The sequence below is a fragment of the Octopus sinensis genome, linkage group LG1 (genome assembly GCF_006345805.1).
Source record: "Octopus sinensis linkage group LG1, ASM634580v1, whole genome shotgun sequence".
NCBI classification, from domain to species: domain Eukaryota; kingdom Metazoa; phylum Mollusca; class Cephalopoda; order Octopoda; family Octopodidae; genus Octopus; species Octopus sinensis.
In genome coordinates, this window is record NC_042997.1 from 129,587,607 (window position 1) to 129,608,952 (window position 21,346).

The following is a 21,346-nucleotide window of genomic DNA, read 5'->3' on the forward strand; positions in this document are numbered from 1 at the left end:
TGGTGATAGGAAGGGCATCTGGTTAAAGAAAATCTGCTTCAACAAACTAACCCATACAAGCATGGATGTTAAAGATATATATACACACACACACACAATATGTGGGATAAACTGGCTTTGGGAAGAATGACAAGTGGACATTGGCAGCTGTAGTAAAGTTATGTGGTATATTACAGCTGGTGAGTGTAGGTATGTGTTGTCTGATAACAATCAGGTGTACATAGAGAAAATGTAGTCTGGTTTGTTGAAGTAGTAGTTACATATGAGCTAGCAACTTTGTAGGAAAATACATTAAAGAAGCCATATCCAAAAAATAAAGCTTCTTCCACAAGCATACACTAACAGTAAAGCAGTGAAATATAATTGAGCTTTATTTTCAAATACTTTACCATTCATAATATCGGTGGTCTGGACAAAACTTTCAACATTCTTCTACTTGGTTGTCATATACTGTTTACAACATTCACAACCAGTGTTTTGTTAATGATTTATTGCTATTTACTTTCTCTGTAAGATCCTCTTATTTTCTAGGTTTGTCGTGTTAGGATATCAACAAAAACTTATCTGTCCTATTAGTCAAGTTCATTTCCTTCTAGGTATAGATTTTAAGCTGTTGCCAACTTCTGGTATTTTTAAAATTTTGCTACAGTTACAGTTGATTTTTCTGGGTTAGTAGCTGGGAATCAATTGTTTTACTCAGCTGAAATGTTAACTTCAATATACCAAGCACAAAGTGTACATGTTTGCAAATGCTACCTGCAATATCATAATGTAGCAAAGTAGCGATTTGTTACATTAAGATATATACCTGAACTACTGATGGCTTTGTTATAAAGTTTTAGAAGGAGAACCTGTTTGGAGCAACAGATGTATTTGCTAAATACAAGTACGCAAATCTAGTGTAAAATATCAATTATATAAATTACATACAGAAAGAAATGAATGAAAATAAACAGGACTGCAATGATAGGAACTACAACAACTATCCATATAGTTGATATACTTACTCTTCCTCACTGGCACTCATCTGAGTCTTTAACCCCACTGCATCACATAGACTGCAAGCTCTACTTCCTCCCAAGCTGTAGCCAGTTGTTCTGGTTCCTTGCCAAAAGTTCTCTCAATTTTTGGAATCTTACCAAATATCTCCTCAACCATAATGGTTCTGTATGTACCTCCACAGAGAAAGCTTCAATGTTTTCATACTTGGTAAAACTCTACAAAAACTTCCTATATCTATTCTACCAAGCTTATCACTACCTATATATACATATCAAGTATAAAAATGCTTTTGGTTATTCCATACCAACAAGAGCAATGACTCTGACAACATACCCTCCATTAATCTCAAACAGTGGCATACCCTTGCCAAATCTCTTCAAAATTTCTTTTTCTATAGAAATCTACTCTGGTTTTTGGAAACATGCTATAGTATGTTCCATCTCCAGGAAGATAAACTCCTATGATCTGTCAACTATCAATCTGTTGCTCTCACTTCCAACAACTCGGGAAGTCATGGAAACAGTTGCAAACAACAACTCTCCTTAGCAAATCCTACAGAGCCAGGTCTGCAGGAGCCTGCTTTTCGTTGTCATTTACAGAAGTTCACTCTTTTGGCTCCATCTGACTCTAGACTCTTAATCATAGATTAGAAGCTTCTAGTAGGATGATACTCATACAGCTTCTTTAGACAAGGTTATCTTTGACTTGCACTTCATCAACTCAGGTGTACTCCTAAGGCTTGATTATATCACTCATACTATTTTGTACATTATTGATCAACTTATCTTCAACAAAATTCATTCCTATGCAAATAATACCACTCTTCATTCCTCACCCAGTAAGTATCATACAAGACTTCATAACTCATGATCCTTTCTGGTTTTCTCACTCTCATAATTTATCAAAAATTGTGTTCTAAAGAATAGCTTTCCTGTTTATAGCAAAATACTTCAGCCCAAAGCTAGTGAGACCCACAATGGAATTTTGGTTCCACATTTGAGATGGTGATATTGCTATACATGAAAACATCCCAGAATGCATTTGAAATATCTAGCTGATTAGCAGGAACTCATCATCACCCTACTACAACCTCTAACCCACAGGTACAGCATCTCTTCAATCAGCCTAATCTACTATTAATACAACCTTGCATCCAGAAAAACTAGTCGCATACCACTTCTGCTAAAGCCTACATGCCTCTCCTAACAGGCACTACACTAACCACTATGCCCAACCCATCCTCCTCTAGAATTGACTTTCCATAAATATTGACTCATATGTTTAAGCTGATTAGACTATGCAGTCCTTTCCTAATGAGTGTACATACAAAATGAGAAAACAAAAAAAAAATCTACCAAATACTTAAGTCTTTCTGACAGTTCTCCTTTGAACCAATGAGAGAACTTTTATGTGGTGACTCAACTTGCAAGAAATAGTGACTGAACCTCCTTCAAATCACACCATCTTAAACTATGCTTTCCTGAATTTTTATTCTTATACTTTTTTCCATATTCACTTCCACAGTTCCTCTCACCAGGTACCTTCATCATTTCTCCACACATGACTCAGCCATCTCATCTCATTTCACTTCATGACTTGCTCATTTTCTATCATTCCCTGCAATTTCATGTTCTCCACTTTCTGAACTAAATGCAAGCCTTCAACTTTTTAGAACAGTAAGATTGTATTATGTTCATAACTTTCTATAACATATGAGTAGCAAAAATAAGTTTTAACTAAGAATCAAAACTGGATGACAGAATCTGCTCAGTAATAGCTCTCATCTGTTACTAATAGAATGCAAACTGCCCATTCAAAAGAGCATACCAGGCATATATATTATTTTCAAAATTTTATTTATGTCACACTTTTTATACTTCATAGCATGCCTTTTGTGCAGAAAAAATAAAACGCTTTTAACTTCCTGAATATCACATGTTTCTTACTGCAGCTACCGTACATCTACTACAAAAATCTTAAATACTAATTAGGTCACAGAAATTTACTTCTAATGAGCCACTGAGCACACCATGAGTACTCAGACTATTAACTACTTCTGTACAGCTGAAGACTGAATTCCCAATCAATCTACCAGAGATCCTTAGCACTTTTTGTGAAGCTACTGCTTGCACTGACTATATAATATTGAAATTCCCACCAATTTCCATAACAATAATAGTTACATGTATAGTTTAGTGTTTGAACAAACTAGTTGCTTTTTCTACTTTGGAAGAATGAACTGCTACGGTTAGACTTTAACAAGATCTGAAAAAAATTTATAAATCAACAGGTGAAATATTTCAGTGTTTTGTTACTGAGCCATCAGCTGTTGGAACCTTTTTATTCTGCTAATTTTTTGCCTGTTGTCTAGTTGCTCAAGACGTGGTCCCAATAATACAGAAATTAGCTTAGGTACTATATTAGCATAATGGGTAACATAACTAATACCGATATTATTGTTAGTACTATTGCTATAATAGTTGTAGGTATCATTGGTATTAACTGTTGTTATTGTTTTTTATTTGATGCTGAAGAGAAGTTTTAGCCAGCTTTCTATTGGCTATATAAAGTCAGTACCGCTTCTATTGGTTGTTATATATAATATTGAGTAATCGTTATAACTATCCGACCGACCTACCAAGTTCTATCTCTATAGCCATGATGAGAAACAAATATTCAGATATACAAAGACATCCTCCGAATATTAAGGGGACAGTCGCATCAGAGGGTAGGTGATATTAATTTGTACGGACTAATCTTTTTTATAATTGCTTTCATTGTTGTTGTAATTGGTTTAACATGTTTCGTAAAAATAACCACATATAGTCACAGTGGTGATGGGATGTGTCACGAAGGTATATTCTAGTAACATACAGCTCGTTATAGATATTTTGTATGAAAAGAAAACCACTGCAAACCTTTGAAATGTTGAATTTTATTTCAAATGCATGAAACAGTGTGATAAGAATAATTTTTCAAGATATTTTTGTAGTAGTATCTCTTTAACATTTTCATTATTTTACAAAATTAAATGCTTCGAAATACTGCATTAAGTAAATAAGACGTGCTACATTTAACATAGTTCACTTTTTTTTATAAACTATGTTTTAACAGATCGATAAGTTCTGGATATATATTTATACATAGGCGATATAATATTGAAACAATACAGCAACGTGTTATATAGGTGGAAGTAGCTTTACTGACACTAATAACGAAAACAGTGACATTTTAGCCTCAATGGAAGGATTCTGGGAGCAACGAGTTGTCATTTTAAGATTAGGTAGTAATAATAAGAAAAGCTAAATAAACAAACTTTGTTAAAGGATTACTAAAAGACGACAATGTTGTAGACAGACAATAGTAAGTGACAGAGGGAGAGAGACGCCATTTTAGCAGTGCTAGGTTAGTGAGGCAACGATGGCAATTTCAACAGACATTATCATTTATACTGCATTGATGTGTGTTTTATAAAGGAAAAAATTAATGAATTCACCATTCATTTAAACTAAAACCACTGCTTTTAATATAATATAAACGTTTGGCCAAGAAAACAAATACTTACGTCAGCTTCGGCTTAGAACCTAGATGAGGACGCTTGTGCAGTGTATGAAGAGAAACATTAGTGTTGATTGGTTGTTGGAATTGTAGTTAACCAATGGTAGATGTCGTTAGATATCTGTGTGCGTGTGTGTATGTGTACACCAAACCCAAGTGTCTACCATCGCATGTGGCCGACAGTTAAGAAGAAAAATATGTCTTTTGAACAAACAGAAGGTGAGAAAATACTCTCAACTTATCTTCCTTCTCCAAATTCTACCACCTCGAGCTTTACTGACCATCATATTCATTGGGTATGATTTCAGTCTTCTTCCGTGATCATATAAAAATGATCATATTGTCCGTTTTAGAATATATATATCTATATATATATATAAATTTCTTCCTTTCACTTTTAAAAATTCACCGAGTAAAACTATTACCAATATGTCAATTAAGATCGACAGATCCGTCACCGCATGCAAAACACATGTACTTTCTGTTAGTTTCGTTTATCCACTTGACAACAACAAACAATTTAGCTAAAATTTACTAATTCTCTTCGATGAATTACGAATATTTAATTATTCATATTTTGTTTATTTTCAACGTTTTTGTGTGTGTTGCGTTGGCATTGAATCGAAAGTGTTTAACTGTAACATTAAATAATTTTTTAAAAAAAATAACAATCATTACCATTCATATGGATGTATTCGATCTCGGCACTTGTCAGTTTCTAGTTTGATTCTCCACCACCCAATCATATTTTCGTCTGTCTCTTATCCTTTATACTTCCTACTCATCAACCAAAACCCTTTTCCAGATGGAACTGTAATTTTGTACTGTTTACTACTAACTAGCACTTGGCTCTTTGCTGTGTTGATTGACCTTACTTCTGTTTGACCATACTTCCTATTTCGGAACTTTTTTCTGCGGTCGTACGACAGATTAAACAATCGGAATCACGTCAGTAGCTAGCTAATAAAAGTTACCGCGGTCATCCAGTCCCAAACTTCTTTTCGTGTTATTGTGATAAGGACTATAATTAATAGAGAAAGAGAGAGAGTTGAGGACAGAGCTCTGATAAGTTCTAATTTGCACAGTATGTATATTCATCACCAGTTGATCCGTATCTTGTTTGTGGCACCCTCATACAAAGCTTAAACAGCATCCTTGCTTTCTCGACACCACCAGACTTTTAGGCTTCCTCTAGGCTGATAAATGCAGAGTCATTTGTTCTTAGCTAAGAATTTTTGTTTCAGTTATCCCACTAGAAATATGACCTCTATAGTTTAACATTCTGGTAAAACACCAAACTGCATCTTATCTGGACAAACCTTATCTATTTGCTACTAATTTCACCGTGTTTTTGGTTTCCGTATATTCAAATTTCTAGTTGTAGTATTTATTAACCTCCCTCAAATTTAAACCTCATTACTCAGTGTCGAAGAATATAATCATCACCTAGGAAACGATGTTCACAGCCGTTTGGCCTGTCTTATTTCCTGTTAAGAATGAAATTCGGTTCGGCTTTCGTCTAAATGGTACATGTCTAGTTGGTTGAATTATTGAAATTCGTGTTGCAAATTGCCAGATCATTTGCATAGTAAACACAAGAAATAAATGTTATTTCTCGAGTGATATCTATTAACTTCCATGTTCACAAATGTAACCATCTGTGTGTTTTAAATATTGAAGTTACCAACTGTAATAATGATGAATGACTGGTTTGTACATTTAAATATATGATGATCTAAGAATTTTTTCTATATGCGTTTTACCAAAAAATAAACAAACAGACATGGTTTAGAGCAGTGGTTTTCTATGTTATGTGACTCGGTACCTTTTATTTTAATGAAAGACATTTTACAAACGCCACTTCTCATGTTTTGAAAATAATAGTGGAGGTGGGGGGAAGAAAAACAAAACAAAATAAAAGGAAACAGCTGAATATTTTAATCCAACAGAATCTAATTTTGCATATTTGTTATCATTAGCCACTGATGACACAATGTACTACTCATATTCTAATTGTGACAAAGAATTTTTTTTTAATTTTGAAAATGCATTTAAAATATATGTACCTGGTTTGAAATACTGGTTTAGAGTTTGGAATATTGAAGTTATAGTTCTCAATATTTAAACTGTCATTTTATTATTTTCCTGACTTCAGGCAATGTATTGAATCCCCAGCTTTTTGCAATCTCTCTTTCTAGCTACTCCGATCCACCCTTATATAATGTGGGCTGGCCATGTATTTCTCACTGGAAGGTACCTGTACCTGTCCCTTTAAATTACATCTGGCATAAAATCACATCCCTCTCTTCTACACCCCTCTCAGTTGAGGCAGCTTTCTCATTGTCTTGCAAGCAACTTGGCAACCTCACTAGTGCTGGTGTCCCTCAAAAAGAACAGAGTACACTCTGTTAAGTGGTTGGCATTCGGAAGGGCATCCAGCCAAAGAAACCATACCAAAACAGGCATTGGAGCTCGACTTGATCTGCTTCATCAGATGCTGTCAAAGTGTCCAACCCATGCCAGCATGGAAGATGGACATTAAATGATAATGTTTTTAAGTTTATCCTGTCAGAGTTTCTATTTGATGGAATTCTTGCATCTTGATATTGTACATCTACCACATATGCACATTTCAGAGTGCCTCTCCAAAAAAGACATCTGCTGCATCAATAAGCCTTCTCTTGCCATACTCTCGGAATTTTAACACACAAACATATTGAGTCCTTTCATCGACCCTTTTATCATCATTACATTGATTGCTGCTCCCCTGAAAGTGGTCTTACCCCATCTCATTTAACTGAATGTAATTACCATTCCCTCTTGTCATCTTCACAGAGTCTTATGACTCGCATCTCATTACCCATCTCTATTACTATGCATCACTCTTTCTCTTTTCCTCTATTGCTCTCTCACCCACTCTGTCTACTATTCAGTTTCTCAGCCTATGCCTTCAGTGAACAACTACATCACAAAATAGTGTGGACTTAGTCTTATAAGATACAAAGCAACCTCACTAGTACTGCTGATAACATGATAAAATGAGCCACCCTCACCACCTGTAAAGTAGTTGGCAAATAGGTGGAGATGATGTAGGGTCTAGAGAGTAATTTTGTCTTGTTGCAGACATGACAATCTCTAAAGTGCTGGTGGCATGATAAAATGCACCCTGTACACTCTATAAGGTGGTTGGTGATGGAAAGGGCATCCAGTTATAGAAGCCAAACCAAAAATGAAACCTACGTGGTTCTCCAACCTAACAAGGCAGTAATTCTAAATAAATAACTGACTTGGATTGTGTTGATTCATCCAGTCCATTCCTGCATGGAAGACAGATGTAAACTGATGATGATAATAATGATCTTAAACCAAAACATAAGGCAATGACACAACTTCAGCTACAACAGTAGCTTGACTAGTACTACTGATTATAAATAGCAGCCAAATTTCACTGAACACAATTTTTTATTATCTTAAAATGGAAAGGATGTATTGAATATGGTTCTGGATCATACTAATAAAACAATGGGGTAGTCATAGTTGGAGTGCTTTTGATCAGTCAGGGTTAATCTGAACTTAGAGAACAATTTTAAAGGAGCAAAGTTCTGGAAAGGCTAGTTTTAATGAACACTTTGGAAAGATTGGATAATGTTTGTGTTATTTATTTATTTGAAATACTTTCCTCCATCTCTTGTGTAAGTCAACCCTAATTGAGTAGATCAAAGGTATTCCAGTTATGACAGTTGTGGAATATAACTTTGAGAGAGATTATAGACAGAGGGAGGAAGATATAAGACCAAGTTTACATGAAATTTGTGTATAAATCTCTCAAAAAGGAAATCTCTGTATTACATGTTCTTATGGTTTATTTTCAATCTGAGAGTTTTTATATAATCCATGCTAAAAGTCAGTAACTAACTCTTTCTGGTATCTTCTTTGATATCAATCCAGGTAATGTATATGTTGTTGTTGTTTAGGCCTGGGTTTGGCTCATTCCGTAAGACCTATGATTAAACATACTTCATCCATGGTCATCCATTTTATTTAGTTATCATGTTTTATTATTTATATATTTAGATTGTCATCATCATCGTTTAACAACTACCTTCTAAACTGGCATAGGCTGGACTGTTGGGGGATTTAGATATGCTCCATTGCCTGCTTTGGTTTGGTTACTACAGCTGGATGTCCTTCCTGATAACACTTTAAAAATGTATTGGGTGCTTTTTTCAGGACACCAGTACTAGTGAGGTCACTATGTAGTTTGCAAGACTAAGATCACCTTCAACCAAATGGGACTTTAGCTGAGAGAGAAGCAACTTTCTGCTAAGTGACAATAGGTTAAATTATGAAGTGCTGCAGAAACGATACTGAGATACTCACAAGAGTGAGTGGCAGTAATTAGGGTGGAGCTGGAAAAAAGATAAAGATGGTAATGACAAGGCATCAAGATGGGCCCTAGGAACAGAAGAATAGGGAAATGGAGTAGGGGTGGGAGGCAGATATACTAAATGATGAATAAGGGTCAATGTTTCTAGGAAATCTAATCGGTCCTCTTTTTTAAAACAATAGGTGTGCCTTGAGGGAGTTTTAGCTGCTACTTCCAGTAAGTTGTATGATCATATGGAAGCTCCTTTAGCATTTTATTTAACTTCCATTGAAAGCAGGCATATCTTCTTCAACATCATCATTTAACATTTGTTGTCCATGCTGGCATGGGCTGGATAGTGTGGCCAGAGCTGGGAAGCTGAGAGACTTCACCAGACTCCAGTCTGATGTGGTATGGTTTGTACAGCTGGATGGCCTTCTTAACACCACCACTTTACAGAGTGTGTTGGACGCTTTTATGTGGCACTGCACGGGTGCTTTTACATGGTGCCGCACGGGCACGTTTATGTAGCACTGCATAGGTGCATATGTGATGCCACACAGGTACTTTTATGTGACACTGCACTGGTGCTTTTACATGGCACCACCACAAGTGCCTTACATCACCAGAAGGATTGGTCTTGACACTTCTGCTGTGGGGTACGGGTCTTCTTGAGTACAGCCAGGCACCAAGTATCTCGGTCTTTTGTCATCTTGCATGAAAGGTTCAGTTTCTTTAGGTTGTTGTTCAGTACTTCATCCCTTATCTTCCTAGGTTTCCCACTTCCACATGTTCCACCCACTTTGAGAAGTCAGTATTTGTTTATAGAGCTGTTGAAATCCATCTACATTACATGACCAAACCAGCACATCTCTCTTGCTCACAGCAACCAATTCCTCTTATGCCTAACTTCTCTCTCGATAGACTAGCACTCTGTCAAACATGTACACTTACATTACACATCTAACAAAGCATACTAGCCTCATTCCTTTCTAAACTTTGCATGTCCTCTGCATTCAAGGCCCGCGTCTCGCTACCATGTAGAATTGCTGTGTGAAAACATGCATCATACAATCTTCTTTTCACTCAGAGAGAGAGAGAGAGAGAGACCTTTCATGGCCAACAGAGGTAACAACTCTCTGAATTTCCTCCATCCTATTCTTATTCTAGCTATGACACTCTTCATGCATCCTCTCCCACTACTAATTTGGTGCCCTAGGTAACAGAAATTATCTACTTCTAATGAGCCACCAGGGCATTTGTGAGAATCAATTTCTCAAGTCTCTAAAGTTTTTATGGACTCTGTGCATCTTCCACATACAAAAACTATCTTCTCTGATAACCATCCAATTAACCCACTGCACCTCTTGTGTGTCCATAGCTTGCACCGGGTACACTGTATGGAATTCCTGCCTACACCTTTCCTAAAATCAGACAGAGCCACCTACCCGAGTGGGGTAGGGTCCTGTCAGTTTTCTTGCTTATTAAGACCTTAGTCTTTGCTAAATTAATCTTAAGGCCCTTAGATTCCAGGTTTTACTTCCACACCTGAAATTTTACTTCTAGCTCTGATATGGAATCTGTTATGAGGGGAAGATCATCAGCATATAGTTGTTCCCAGGGGCTGCCAGTCTTGAATTCTTCTGTTATGGTCTAGAGGACAATGATGAAGAGAAGGGGACTAAGGACTGAGCCTTGATAAACCCCTACTTGTATACCAAATTCTTTGCTGTATGCGTGGTTAACTCTCACTTTACTGACAACATTTTTGTACATGGCCTGTACAGCTTTCACCAGCCACTTGTCTATCCTTAGCCTCCTCAGAGCCCACCATATCACACAATGGAGCAGGCTTTCTCTAGATTGATGAATGCCAGGTAAAATGGCTTATTCTTAGCTAAATACTTCTCTTGCTGTTGCTTCACTGAAGATATCAGTAGTGCTTCTTCCCTGGACAAAGCCGAATTGCATTTTGTCTAGCCTAATTCTGTTCCCAATTAATCGGGCAATAACTCTCTCTGTAATTTTCATCCTCTGATCCAGGAGTTTGATGCCTCTATAGTTGCTTCTATCTAATGCATGACTCTTACCCTTGTAGCAGCTAACAATTATGCTGCTATACCAGTCTTTGGGTATTACACTTTCCTGAATGACCTGATTAACTATGTGGGTGACCAGCCCATAACCTACCTTACTGGATATTTTGAGCATCTCAGCTGTGATTCTGGATGGATGAGGGGCTTCCCCAGTTTTCATGTTTTTAATTGCTTTATCTACCATACTGCTATCCACTTGGTTGTCGTTCAGTTCGTGTGGCACCCATTTCTCAAGTATTTCTGTTTTTCCAAACTCTTTCAAGTGGTTGGAAATTGTTGTATATGTTATGTCTAATTTAGAAGCAAGCTCTTGAACAGTTGTGCGTGGATTGGCTTCCACTAAGGCTCTTAGTTGATCGTTGTCAACATCCAATGGCTGACCACTATGCTTATCATCTTCAAGACTCTTGTCACCGCTACGAAATTTCTTGAACCACCATTCATTCGTAAGTAATTTAACGAAAATTAATTTGAAAATACATCATTTAAAGCTAAAATTTAAAATTCCACTAGAACTTTCTTGACAACCTGATATAAGCAAATACAGATAGACACCCAAGCACGTTTGCAACGGTTCACATACAATAGAGTGGAGTGGGGGGAAGAGATAATCCCTAAACCCATGAGCTCAATGGTGAGGACAACAACAACATCAACCATAATGACAAGAACAATAACAATATATCAGCAATATCAACTACTGTACAAACAACCACAATCATAAATCACAGATAAGGGGTTTAGTGGTCGTCAGTTCATTGACAAGTTCTATAATATCAGTTTTATATATAAAGTTCTCTGGCAGAAAAATAAAGCATTTTTGTAAGAATTTTCATAGTCTGTAGTGAGTGACAAGTAGTGTATCACCCACCCTTCACTATTTCACTTGCTCACATTAACCATCCTGTGTACCATTACCTATTATACACACATACTATGTTGAATCTAACCATACACACATGTACACACACATTCTGCTATGTATCTATGCTCACATAACAATACGCACACTCATGCACAAACTCTGTCCACGCTATTATATTGTATGTAACTAGGCATAGTAGGCTATTATTACTCTTATACACTCCCTGATGCACCCCGTCCTTCACATGATCATATGTTTGTTGGTTTTCACAAAACCGGTTGATTACTCAAGTGTATTATATAATTCTATCCAGCTCAGTAAGTTAAAAGGCCTATGTGACCTGCAGTTGTAAGGAATGCACATGGTATTCTGTAGAAGAGTACATTGTTATGTGTAATTTGGTCTATTGTGTTCATGTGGTACTGTCACAATACAGTACTCCATAATATATATATATATTGGTGCGTGTTGTGTTCTTGAGCAAAGCACTTTATTTCACGTTGCTCCAGTTCACTCAGCTGTAGAAATGAGTTGCGACGTCACTGGTGCCAAGCTGTATCGACCTTTGTCTTTTCCTTGGATAACACTGGTGGTGTGGAGAGTGGAGGCTGGTATGCATGGGTGACTGCTGGTCTTCCATAAACAACCTTGCCCGGACTTGTGTCTAGGAGGGTAACTTTCTAGGTGCAATCCCATGGTCATTCATGACCGAAGGGGGTCTTTACCCTATATAGGAAGGGCATCCAGCTGTAGAAACTCTGCCAGATCAGATTGGAGCCTGGTGCAGCCATTTGGGTTGGACGATTTGACTGAAGACTGGCAAACCAGATGGCTGCTCCAGGCTCCAATCTGATCTGGCAGAGTTTCTGCAGCTGGATGCCCTTCCTATATATGTATATATATCATCATCATCATCGTTTAACGTCCGTTTTCCACGCTAGCACGGGTTGGACAGTTCGACCGGGGTCTGGGAAGCCAGGGGCTGCACCAGGCTCCAGTCTGATCTGGCAGTGTTTCTACAGCTGGATGCCCTTCACTCTGCGAGTGTAGTGGGTGTTTTTTATGTGCCACCGGCACAGGTGCCAGGGAAGTCTGGCATCGGCCACAATCGCTTGGTGCTTTTAACATGCCACCGGCACGGAAGCCAGCCAAGGCGGTGCTGGCATCAGCCACGTTCGGATGGTGCTTTTTATGTGCCACCGGCACAGAAGCCAGTCGAGGCGGCGCTGGCAACGGCCACGTTCGGATGGTGCTTTTTATGTGCTACCGGCACAGGTATCACAGCTACTATTTCCATTGATATTTATTTCAATGTTCGTGTACTTGACTCAACAGGTCTCCTCAAGCACAGCAGGATGTTCTGGAATCCAAGGTACTTTGAATGGGCAGGGGCTATGCGGAACTGGTGCAGGAAGCAGCCCGGGTCTTTGCAGTCACAGCATATCGCCTTTTCATTAATGAGCGAACTATGGTGGATTTGAGGTTCATGGCGAAAGAGATTATGAGCCAAATCTTATCACTATTACATTTATTGCTAGTATTGCTATATCTGTTATAGAAACTACCCTCATTGTTTGTAAGGCATGTGAAATTATACTTATGGCTATCGAGTTTATTCCTATAGTTGGGTTTATCTTTACTATTGCTCCTGTCTGGTTTATTGGGGTTATTTCTGTATGGTTTATGTGGACTCAGTGACCTGGTGTTATGGCTTTTAACAGGGTTTATCTTTGTTCTTTGGGGCTCTTTACTTTTATTCTTATCAATGTGTAGGTTTATATTATTCTTATTATAGCTATTATTCTTCAACTTATTTTTATAATTCATGTTATTAGTCTTGTATTGTTTATGTTGTTAATTTTATTGATTATCATATTGTTGGTAGTCATGTTGTCGTTTGTAGTATTATTGGTGATTTGTGTATGGGACTTAACATTGTTTCTATTGCTATTATTTTTGTTGAGCTTGTCTTTGCTGTTCTTATTGTTGGTGTAGTTTGTAGTGATGTTTGTTGTGTGGTTAGTGTTAATGGTATTACCGTGTAGATTTCTGTTATTTAGGTTATTTGTATAGTGATTAGGGTCTAGGTATTAATAGAAGAGGGAGACCCAGGAAGACCTCTGGAGATATGCTGTGATTGAGAAGACCCAGCAAGTAAAGTGAGATCACAGCCAAAGCCTATACTAGTGTAGCATAACCGGCTCATTAAAAAAGTACCTTTGAATCGTCAGGTGATGTGCCATGCTTGAGTAGAGTAAAATCAAAAATCACAATCAAAAATGGAAATTGTAGTTGTGGCCAATGCCAGTGTCACCTGACTGGCTTTTGTGCTGGTGGCACACAAGTGCCATTCATGTGTGGGTTGTTTCCAATACCACCTGACTGATTCCCGTGCTGGTGGCATGTAAATAGCACCTTCTGAACATGGTTGATGAGCCCCCCCCCCCCCATCTGAACATGACCTATGCCAGTGCCGCCTGACTGGCTCCCATGTTGGTGGCATGTAAAAAGAACCACTACATGGATGTTAAATGATGATGATGACGATGATATCTCTATATATATAAACGGCAAAATGTCTGTCTGTGTGTGTGTGTATCCTTTGTACAAATCCACAATTTTTCAGTTAGAGGGCTTGCACTTTCTGTGGTCATTCAAAACTGTCCAAGGGTGGTCGTGCACATCTTTACATTTCCCCAGTCACGCCACAAAGCCATTAAAAAATCAATAGAAATGACTGTTTTGTGAATTTTCTATCCAAAGCCCAATCAAAATGCCCGAAACTTGATATGCCAATTGAATGCCAGCTAGCTGTATGTGATTGGTTGGAAATTTGGACAGTACTCGTGTGTATGTGCGCATGCACACAGCTGTATATGCATGCACTAGCACTATGACCCGGCGTTGCTGGGTCATAGTGCTAGTATATATATATTATTTTCAAATTTTGGTCGCAAGACCGACATGTTTTGGAAGTGGATAATTTAAGTACATTGACCCCATTGTTCAACTGGTACTCATTTTATCAATCCCAAAATGAGGGAAGGCGAAGTTAACCTCAAAGGTATTTGAACTTAGAACAAAAAGTAAAAAAAAAATGCCCTCAAACTCTTTGTCTGGCACAGTAACGATGCTTCCAGTTGACCACTTTATATATATATTTATATTCATACATATGTATAGGTTTGTGCGCGCATGCACACACACACACTCTCACAGAAACTAAGTGCATTTTGTCATTTTAGTTTTCAGTTTTACTTTTTATTCACAAAAAAAATGTGAAAGTTAAAATGTATTAAAGCATATTCCAGTATTATGCCACATTTGAGCCAATATGTAAAATAAATTTTGTTTTATATATACACACATATATGGTCATAGCAATACTTTTAGACAAATAGTATATATATATATATATATCTGCTCTATCAAGAGGCCTGCAAATCAAACCCCATGTAGTCTTAGGTGTGCAACATCTGGATAATAAAACTGGTTGGGCACAGCTGGAATGCATTATTATTATTCCCTAGTATAAAGGATTTATTGAAATGTAAGTAAAATGTATTCTTGTAGTTGCATATATCCAGAAACAAACTATTTTTTGTCGATTGGTTTTTCATTTCAATAGGAAATAATCTAATAATGCTTTCAATTTTGGCACAAGGCCAGCAATTTCGGAGGAGGGGGTAAGTTGGTTGCATTGACCCCAGTGTTCAACTGTTACTTTTTTCATTGACCCCGAAAGGATGAAAGGTAAAGTCAATCTTGGTGGAATTTGAACTCGGAGCGTAAGGTCAAATGTAATGCCATTAAGCATTTTGTCCAGTGTGTCAATAATTTTGTCAGCTCACTGCCGTAGGAATTGATCTAATAATAATCATTTAAATTCAGGCCCATTATAAAGTCTATGTGAAATTTTAGTTTATAGAAATTTAAAATTATAGTGCTATTAATAAAAATAGTATTATACTTACTCTTAATGAAGTGGAGTGGTTGTAATTGTGCGAATTTGTGTCAATAGAATGTTTCTCTTAAATTAGTCATCCTAAAATATACTAGAAACTGTCATCAGAAAATCCTGAAAATCCCTTCCACTACCTTTTTATAAAGCTTTCTATTATTATTCTCCCATTCATTTACACTTCCAGTATATATATACACACACACACACACACATACACATATATATATACACACACACATGCACATATATATATACACATATATATATATATAAACACATGCATATATATGTATACACACACATATATACACACACACATTATATATACATATATATATATATATATATATATAATATATATATATATATATATATATTTTTTTTTTTGGTGAAGGCTGGTTTATGGAGTTACCCTGGGTTTCCTGTCCATAAAAGGCTTAACTTTATGGCGTATTGTCAGATCCCAAGACCTGATGGCCTAAGACCTCTTTAAAATATCGAAGGGAAACATCTTGATACAAAAGCAAATATAAGCAAGGGGATTATCTTTCTTTGCTAATGGCTATCAACTTCCGGCCTTACTGCCATCATTTAGTTATGAGGGAGCACTATAATACACATAGTTAGACTTTTTCCTTAAATTAATAGACAAGCACTTCACTAGTTCCCATAGGTACAGGCACAACATTAAGGTCTTGTTTAGCTGTGCCTCCAATATTAAGAGCATCCTAGTTAGTGCCCCTAGGCCAGAGGAACGAGCAAGTTGTTCATGTAGGATCTGCAACAGCACTGACATTGCATGTCCATAGAAATACATTGGTTGTTCTGGAAATCCATTCAAAAAATGCATTTCCAACCAAATATCCTCCTTCAGAGTCCCAGAAAGGAGATACATAACATCGCTGGCCAGCCATGTCTGACAACTAAAAGACAATAGAGTTCCACACTCAATCTCATGGAAAATTCTTGAAAACCCAGGCTTCTATATTAATGGGATGAAACGTTGCAAGCTATGCATTGCTGAACACATGAGAATCCTAAAAGATTCGCTTGAACTAAGGACCATACTTAAATCCAGAATGGAGATTTTCGGGCCATGTTTGCATTTTAAGAGATTTTTGCTGGCATTTTGGGAACCGCAAAATGGTGGCACAGCTGGAAGTTGATAGCTAATGGGAGAGGGAGATAATCCCCTACTGTTTATCCTCATAGCTGAATGATGGCAGTACAGCTGGAAGTTGATAGCCATTAGCAAAGGAAGATAATCTCTTAGTTTACATTTGCTTTAGTATTGTGATGTTTCCCCTCCATATTTTAAAGCAGTCTTAGGCCATCAGGCTTGGGGTCTGATGATATGCCATAAAGTTAAACTCTTTATGGACAGGAAACCCAGGGTAACCCCATAAACTGGCCTTCACCTGAAAAAATATAGACTACTTCTTAGAGTGTGCTTCCTCTCTGGATTTGTTTTTCTAAAAACGATGGATTGCTAGCCACTACACATTCTTTATTTTCTCTCCTTGTTTCTTTCTGTGTTCCTTTCTGTGGAAGAGCGTAGGCTTGAAACGTTAAAGACTTTTTCACTTCCCGAGTGTTAAACTAATACATCTGATTGTTGTCTACACCACCTGTCTTCATCTTTTGTTTTTTGTGAATTCTCCCCTATATATGAAAACAGTTTGATTCTAGAGTACCGTACTGGCATGGGTTGGATGGTTTAATAATATTTGGCGAGCTGCAGGGCTGTATCAAGCTTCAGTATCATCTTTGGCATGGTTTTTTTTATTCCTACTAGCCCTTTCTAACATCAACCACTTTACAGTATGTATTGAATGTTTTGTTTCATGCCACTGGCTTTAATGAGGTTCCAAGTAACTTGCAAGACAGAAAAAGAACAGCGAAAAAAAGGTAAAAAAAAAACAAGTGGTTGGGTGGCATAGTTTGAAAAGGGGAGGTGGCTTTATGCCAGATTTTGAGAGGCTAATGTATGAGAGGACAAATAGACAGGTGTCTTACTATAGAGAAGATGCATGGCTACCTCACATTGTATAAACACTAGCAGAAGTAGCTAAGAAGAAGATAAAAATAGTAGTGATGGTGTATAAGGAAATTGTGGGGAGAGGGGGTAGTTTCATAATAGTGTGGTGGGGAGAGTAACAGATGATTAGAGATGGGGGAAGAAAGGATAATGAGAATAAGGAATGGAAGGTTCTAGGGTGAGTAAGAGGTAACTTGTAATGAAAAGAAAGGAGAGTAAATAACATGTACTGAGTGGTGCCCAAAGTAGAGAAATAATGGTGCAGTAGGTGTTAGAGGAATGCTTGAATGTTTTAGGAAACCATTTTTTACTGTGATGGACAGGTCTTTTCAAGCACAGCAAATCACCAATCATCTTGGTTGATTGTCATCTTCTCTGTAAGGTTCAGCATCTTGAGACCAACCTTCACTTCTTCATCCCATATCTTCTTGAGCTTTTTTCTTCAACAAGTTTCATAGTATTGCGTAAAATATTTACTGCCTGTCAGCTCTGCTATTTGAGACAAACATGAAATACAGTAAAAGTGAAGGGATGAGGAAAGAATTGTGGGACAAGTAAGCTTAGATGAAGAAAATATATGACTGGCTAGTTGAAACATTATCTCATTGTAATATTTCTGTATACTTTTTAATTTGTTCTTTTTTGCTAACTACTTAATTGGGTGTGGTGCTTGTTGCAAGTCTGCCTTTGACAGTAAAGTTTGAATATAATATTTCTGCTAGGAGGCAAGTTGTGGTAACAGTTAAATCTCCTTCAAACTGTACCTTAACATCTATATCTATAAAAGGCATGATGTGTGTGTGTATGTGAATGTACTTTATGCATGTTCACAAATTAGCATGCAAGTCGCTCCAATTTTAGGAGGACATTGGTCACAATCATTGCTGTGCTTTTGTCAACTTATTTTTCCCAAGGCACACACGGATGGCGGTAAAAATAGCTTTTCGACCATAACTTTTACCAATTTTCACGTCAGTGAAATCCATAAGTTTGCTAACATGAGATAAGTCCCCTGTCTTATAGATTAATTCACCCTACTACAATGTCTCTGAAAAAAAATTAGATTTGGACTACCCAAGGAATCTCAGCGTAGGAAAAGAGAAAGAGCTGAAGAGACTATCAGCAGACCCATTAGTAAAATATAACTTTTTGGGCCAAAACCTGGCAATAAGTGCTTGCAGATATTCCGCTACAAAACATATAATATCGAAGCAGTAACTTTCATAAACTAGGGTATAATTTTTTGAAGACTCTTTCTGAACCCAGTCAATGATGGGTATTTCTGCTAGTCTTAAATAAAGAAAAATACATTGAACATTTTGGTCCCTGATATATAGAAATACAGGATGTTTGCAGTAGGAATATTTTTGGCCAGCTGGAGAGCTACCTTGGCTCCATTTTTATGTTTTGGCATGGTTTCTATGGCTGGATGCCCATCCTAATACTGACCACTTTACAGAGTGGACTGGTAGTTTTTATGTAGCACCAGCATGGGCACTTTTACATAGTACTGGCATGGGTGCTTTTATATGGCACTGGAGTGGACACTTTTATGTGGCACTAGAATGAGTGCTTTTACATGGCACCAGCACCTATGAGTCTGCAAGACTTGGCTCTCTCATTTGAGGGAGGATGTAGAGGACCTGCCTATTTGCAAAAAAAAAAAAAAAGACACATTAGATAACCTTTTTTCCTTTTTTTTTTATCTGTCAGTCATTGGACTGCAGCCATGCTGGGGGTACCACCTTGAAGAGTTTAGTAAAAAAAAAAATCGACCCGGTAACAAGTAGAATAAATAGCTGACTGAAAAATATTTGCAGTCTGGTACTTGTTTTATCAGCTTCTTTTGCTGAGCTGCTAAGTTATTGGGCAAAAGCAACACCAGTTGTCAAGCAGTGGTGGAGACAAACACAAGGGCACACACACACATGCGCACACGACAGACTTTCTTACAATTTCTGCCTACCACATTCCCTCACAAGGCTTTGATTTACCTAGGGCTATAGTAGAAAACACTTGCCCAAATATGTAAGAAGATGGGATGGTCATAGATGGAATGTCTTTGATCATAGGTTTGCTCAATCAGGCTTGACTTGTGTTAAACAACAACAATTAGACAAATTAAAACTAAGAGAAGTGTATTTAGAGATTTAGTGTTATACAGTGTTCTGTTAAGCTTTACACATTTCAAACAATAAAATAGCCTGTGGAATGTTCCTTAGATATTTAGAAATCCTAGAATGAAATTAATATCTACAGTGATAGTAAATCTAGTATAAACTAGAATACTAATTTTACTATTATTATATAGAGATATAATATAATAGTAAACCTAATATCTTAAATATTGTCAAACTTGAATTTCTCAGTGTCATAATAGAACCTGGCATCCATAGTGTAACAATAGTAAAACTAGTCTACTCAATGTCATAAGAGTAAAACTAGTATCCTCAGTGTAATAATAGTAAAAGTAATATCTATTTAATAGTAATAAAAGTAATATCCTAATGTAGTAACAGTCAAACTGGTATTCTCCATATAATAGTAACCTCTAATGATAAAACTCCTATCCTCTATGTAATAGGAAAACTAGTGTCCTCTATGTAGTATTAGTGAAGTTAGTCTCCTTTATATAGTATTAGTAAAGATAGTATCTGCTATCTAGTAATAATAAGGCTATGGATTTGGTAGAATGGTAGGTAACATAATTTGTTCCTGCCTTTATATTCTGACATCAACTCACCCTGTGTTAAACCTTGCCATTCATCAGTACTTCCAGGTTTGAGCAAATTTATTGCTGGTTAAATATTGGGGTCAAATTAACTAATACTACTAGGCGTCTTCAAACAAGAGACTAGTTGTTGAAGACATGGACACAGTATTGTTATGAGCTGCCGCTTTAGCTTTGTAAGAATTGTGTCCAGCCGAAGAAATAATAGTGAAATTAGTATCCTCTAATTAAATATTGTCCTATAACTAGATCTTTTATTGGTCACTTCTTACTTAAGGAAATTCATGTGCTTAACTGAAGTCTGAACCATAAAAATGCAAATGAGAGTTTTAAAGACGCCTTATGTAGAACAGACCCAGTTAACTTCGAGTTTAAGTACTTGTTCCAATGAAAGGCCAAATTGATTTCAGAAAAATTTGAATTCAAAACTTCTCTTACAATTTTATAGCCTATTTTTTTACTACTACTACTGCTACTACTACTACTATTAAAGTGAGTGCTAGGATACTTGATTATGCAAGGTGATGAAATTTTTAAAAACTTATTCTTCAAAAAAAAAAAAAAAATACCTTCAAAACAGGGAGACAACCCTGAAATTTTAATTGGAATTAATTATGGAATGCAGGAGGCATCTTTGAGTATTTATTCTAGTTGTTCTTTTAAGTTATGCTACTCGGTGTTCATTCATAAAACCTTATATCTCTTTAGTCATTTTAGGATTGTACA

General features: G+C 36.9%; 2 protein-coding genes across 11 annotated transcripts in view; one reads left to right on the top strand and one right to left on the bottom strand.

The window, feature by feature from the left end:
- Positions 1-4,702, bottom strand: part of LOC115216451 (nuclear receptor coactivator 5) — a 101,238-nt gene extending 96,536 nt beyond the window's left edge. For all 7 annotated transcript variants that reach the window (XR_003882080.2, XM_029785824.2, XM_036504517.1 and 4 more), the window contains exon 1: positions 4,568-4,702. The gene's annotated coding sequence lies outside the window, so the exon portion shown is untranslated. The remainder of the gene's footprint in view (positions 1-4,567) is intronic.
- LOC115216472 (nuclear envelope phosphatase-regulatory subunit 1-like) overlaps positions 3,587-21,346 on the top strand; it is a 52,623-nt gene continuing 34,863 nt past the window's right edge. For 2 of the 4 annotated variants that reach the window (XM_029785840.2, XM_029785849.2), the window contains exon 1: positions 4,680-4,779. In XM_029785840.2, coding sequence (XP_029641700.2) covers positions 4,698-4,779 — 82 coding nt within the window. In that variant the 5' untranslated portion in view covers positions 4,680-4,697. Of the gene's footprint in view, positions 3,731-4,679; positions 4,780-21,346 lie in introns of those variants that run through there. The other 2 variants (XM_029785871.2, XM_029785860.2) reach the window with 2 other exon arrangements.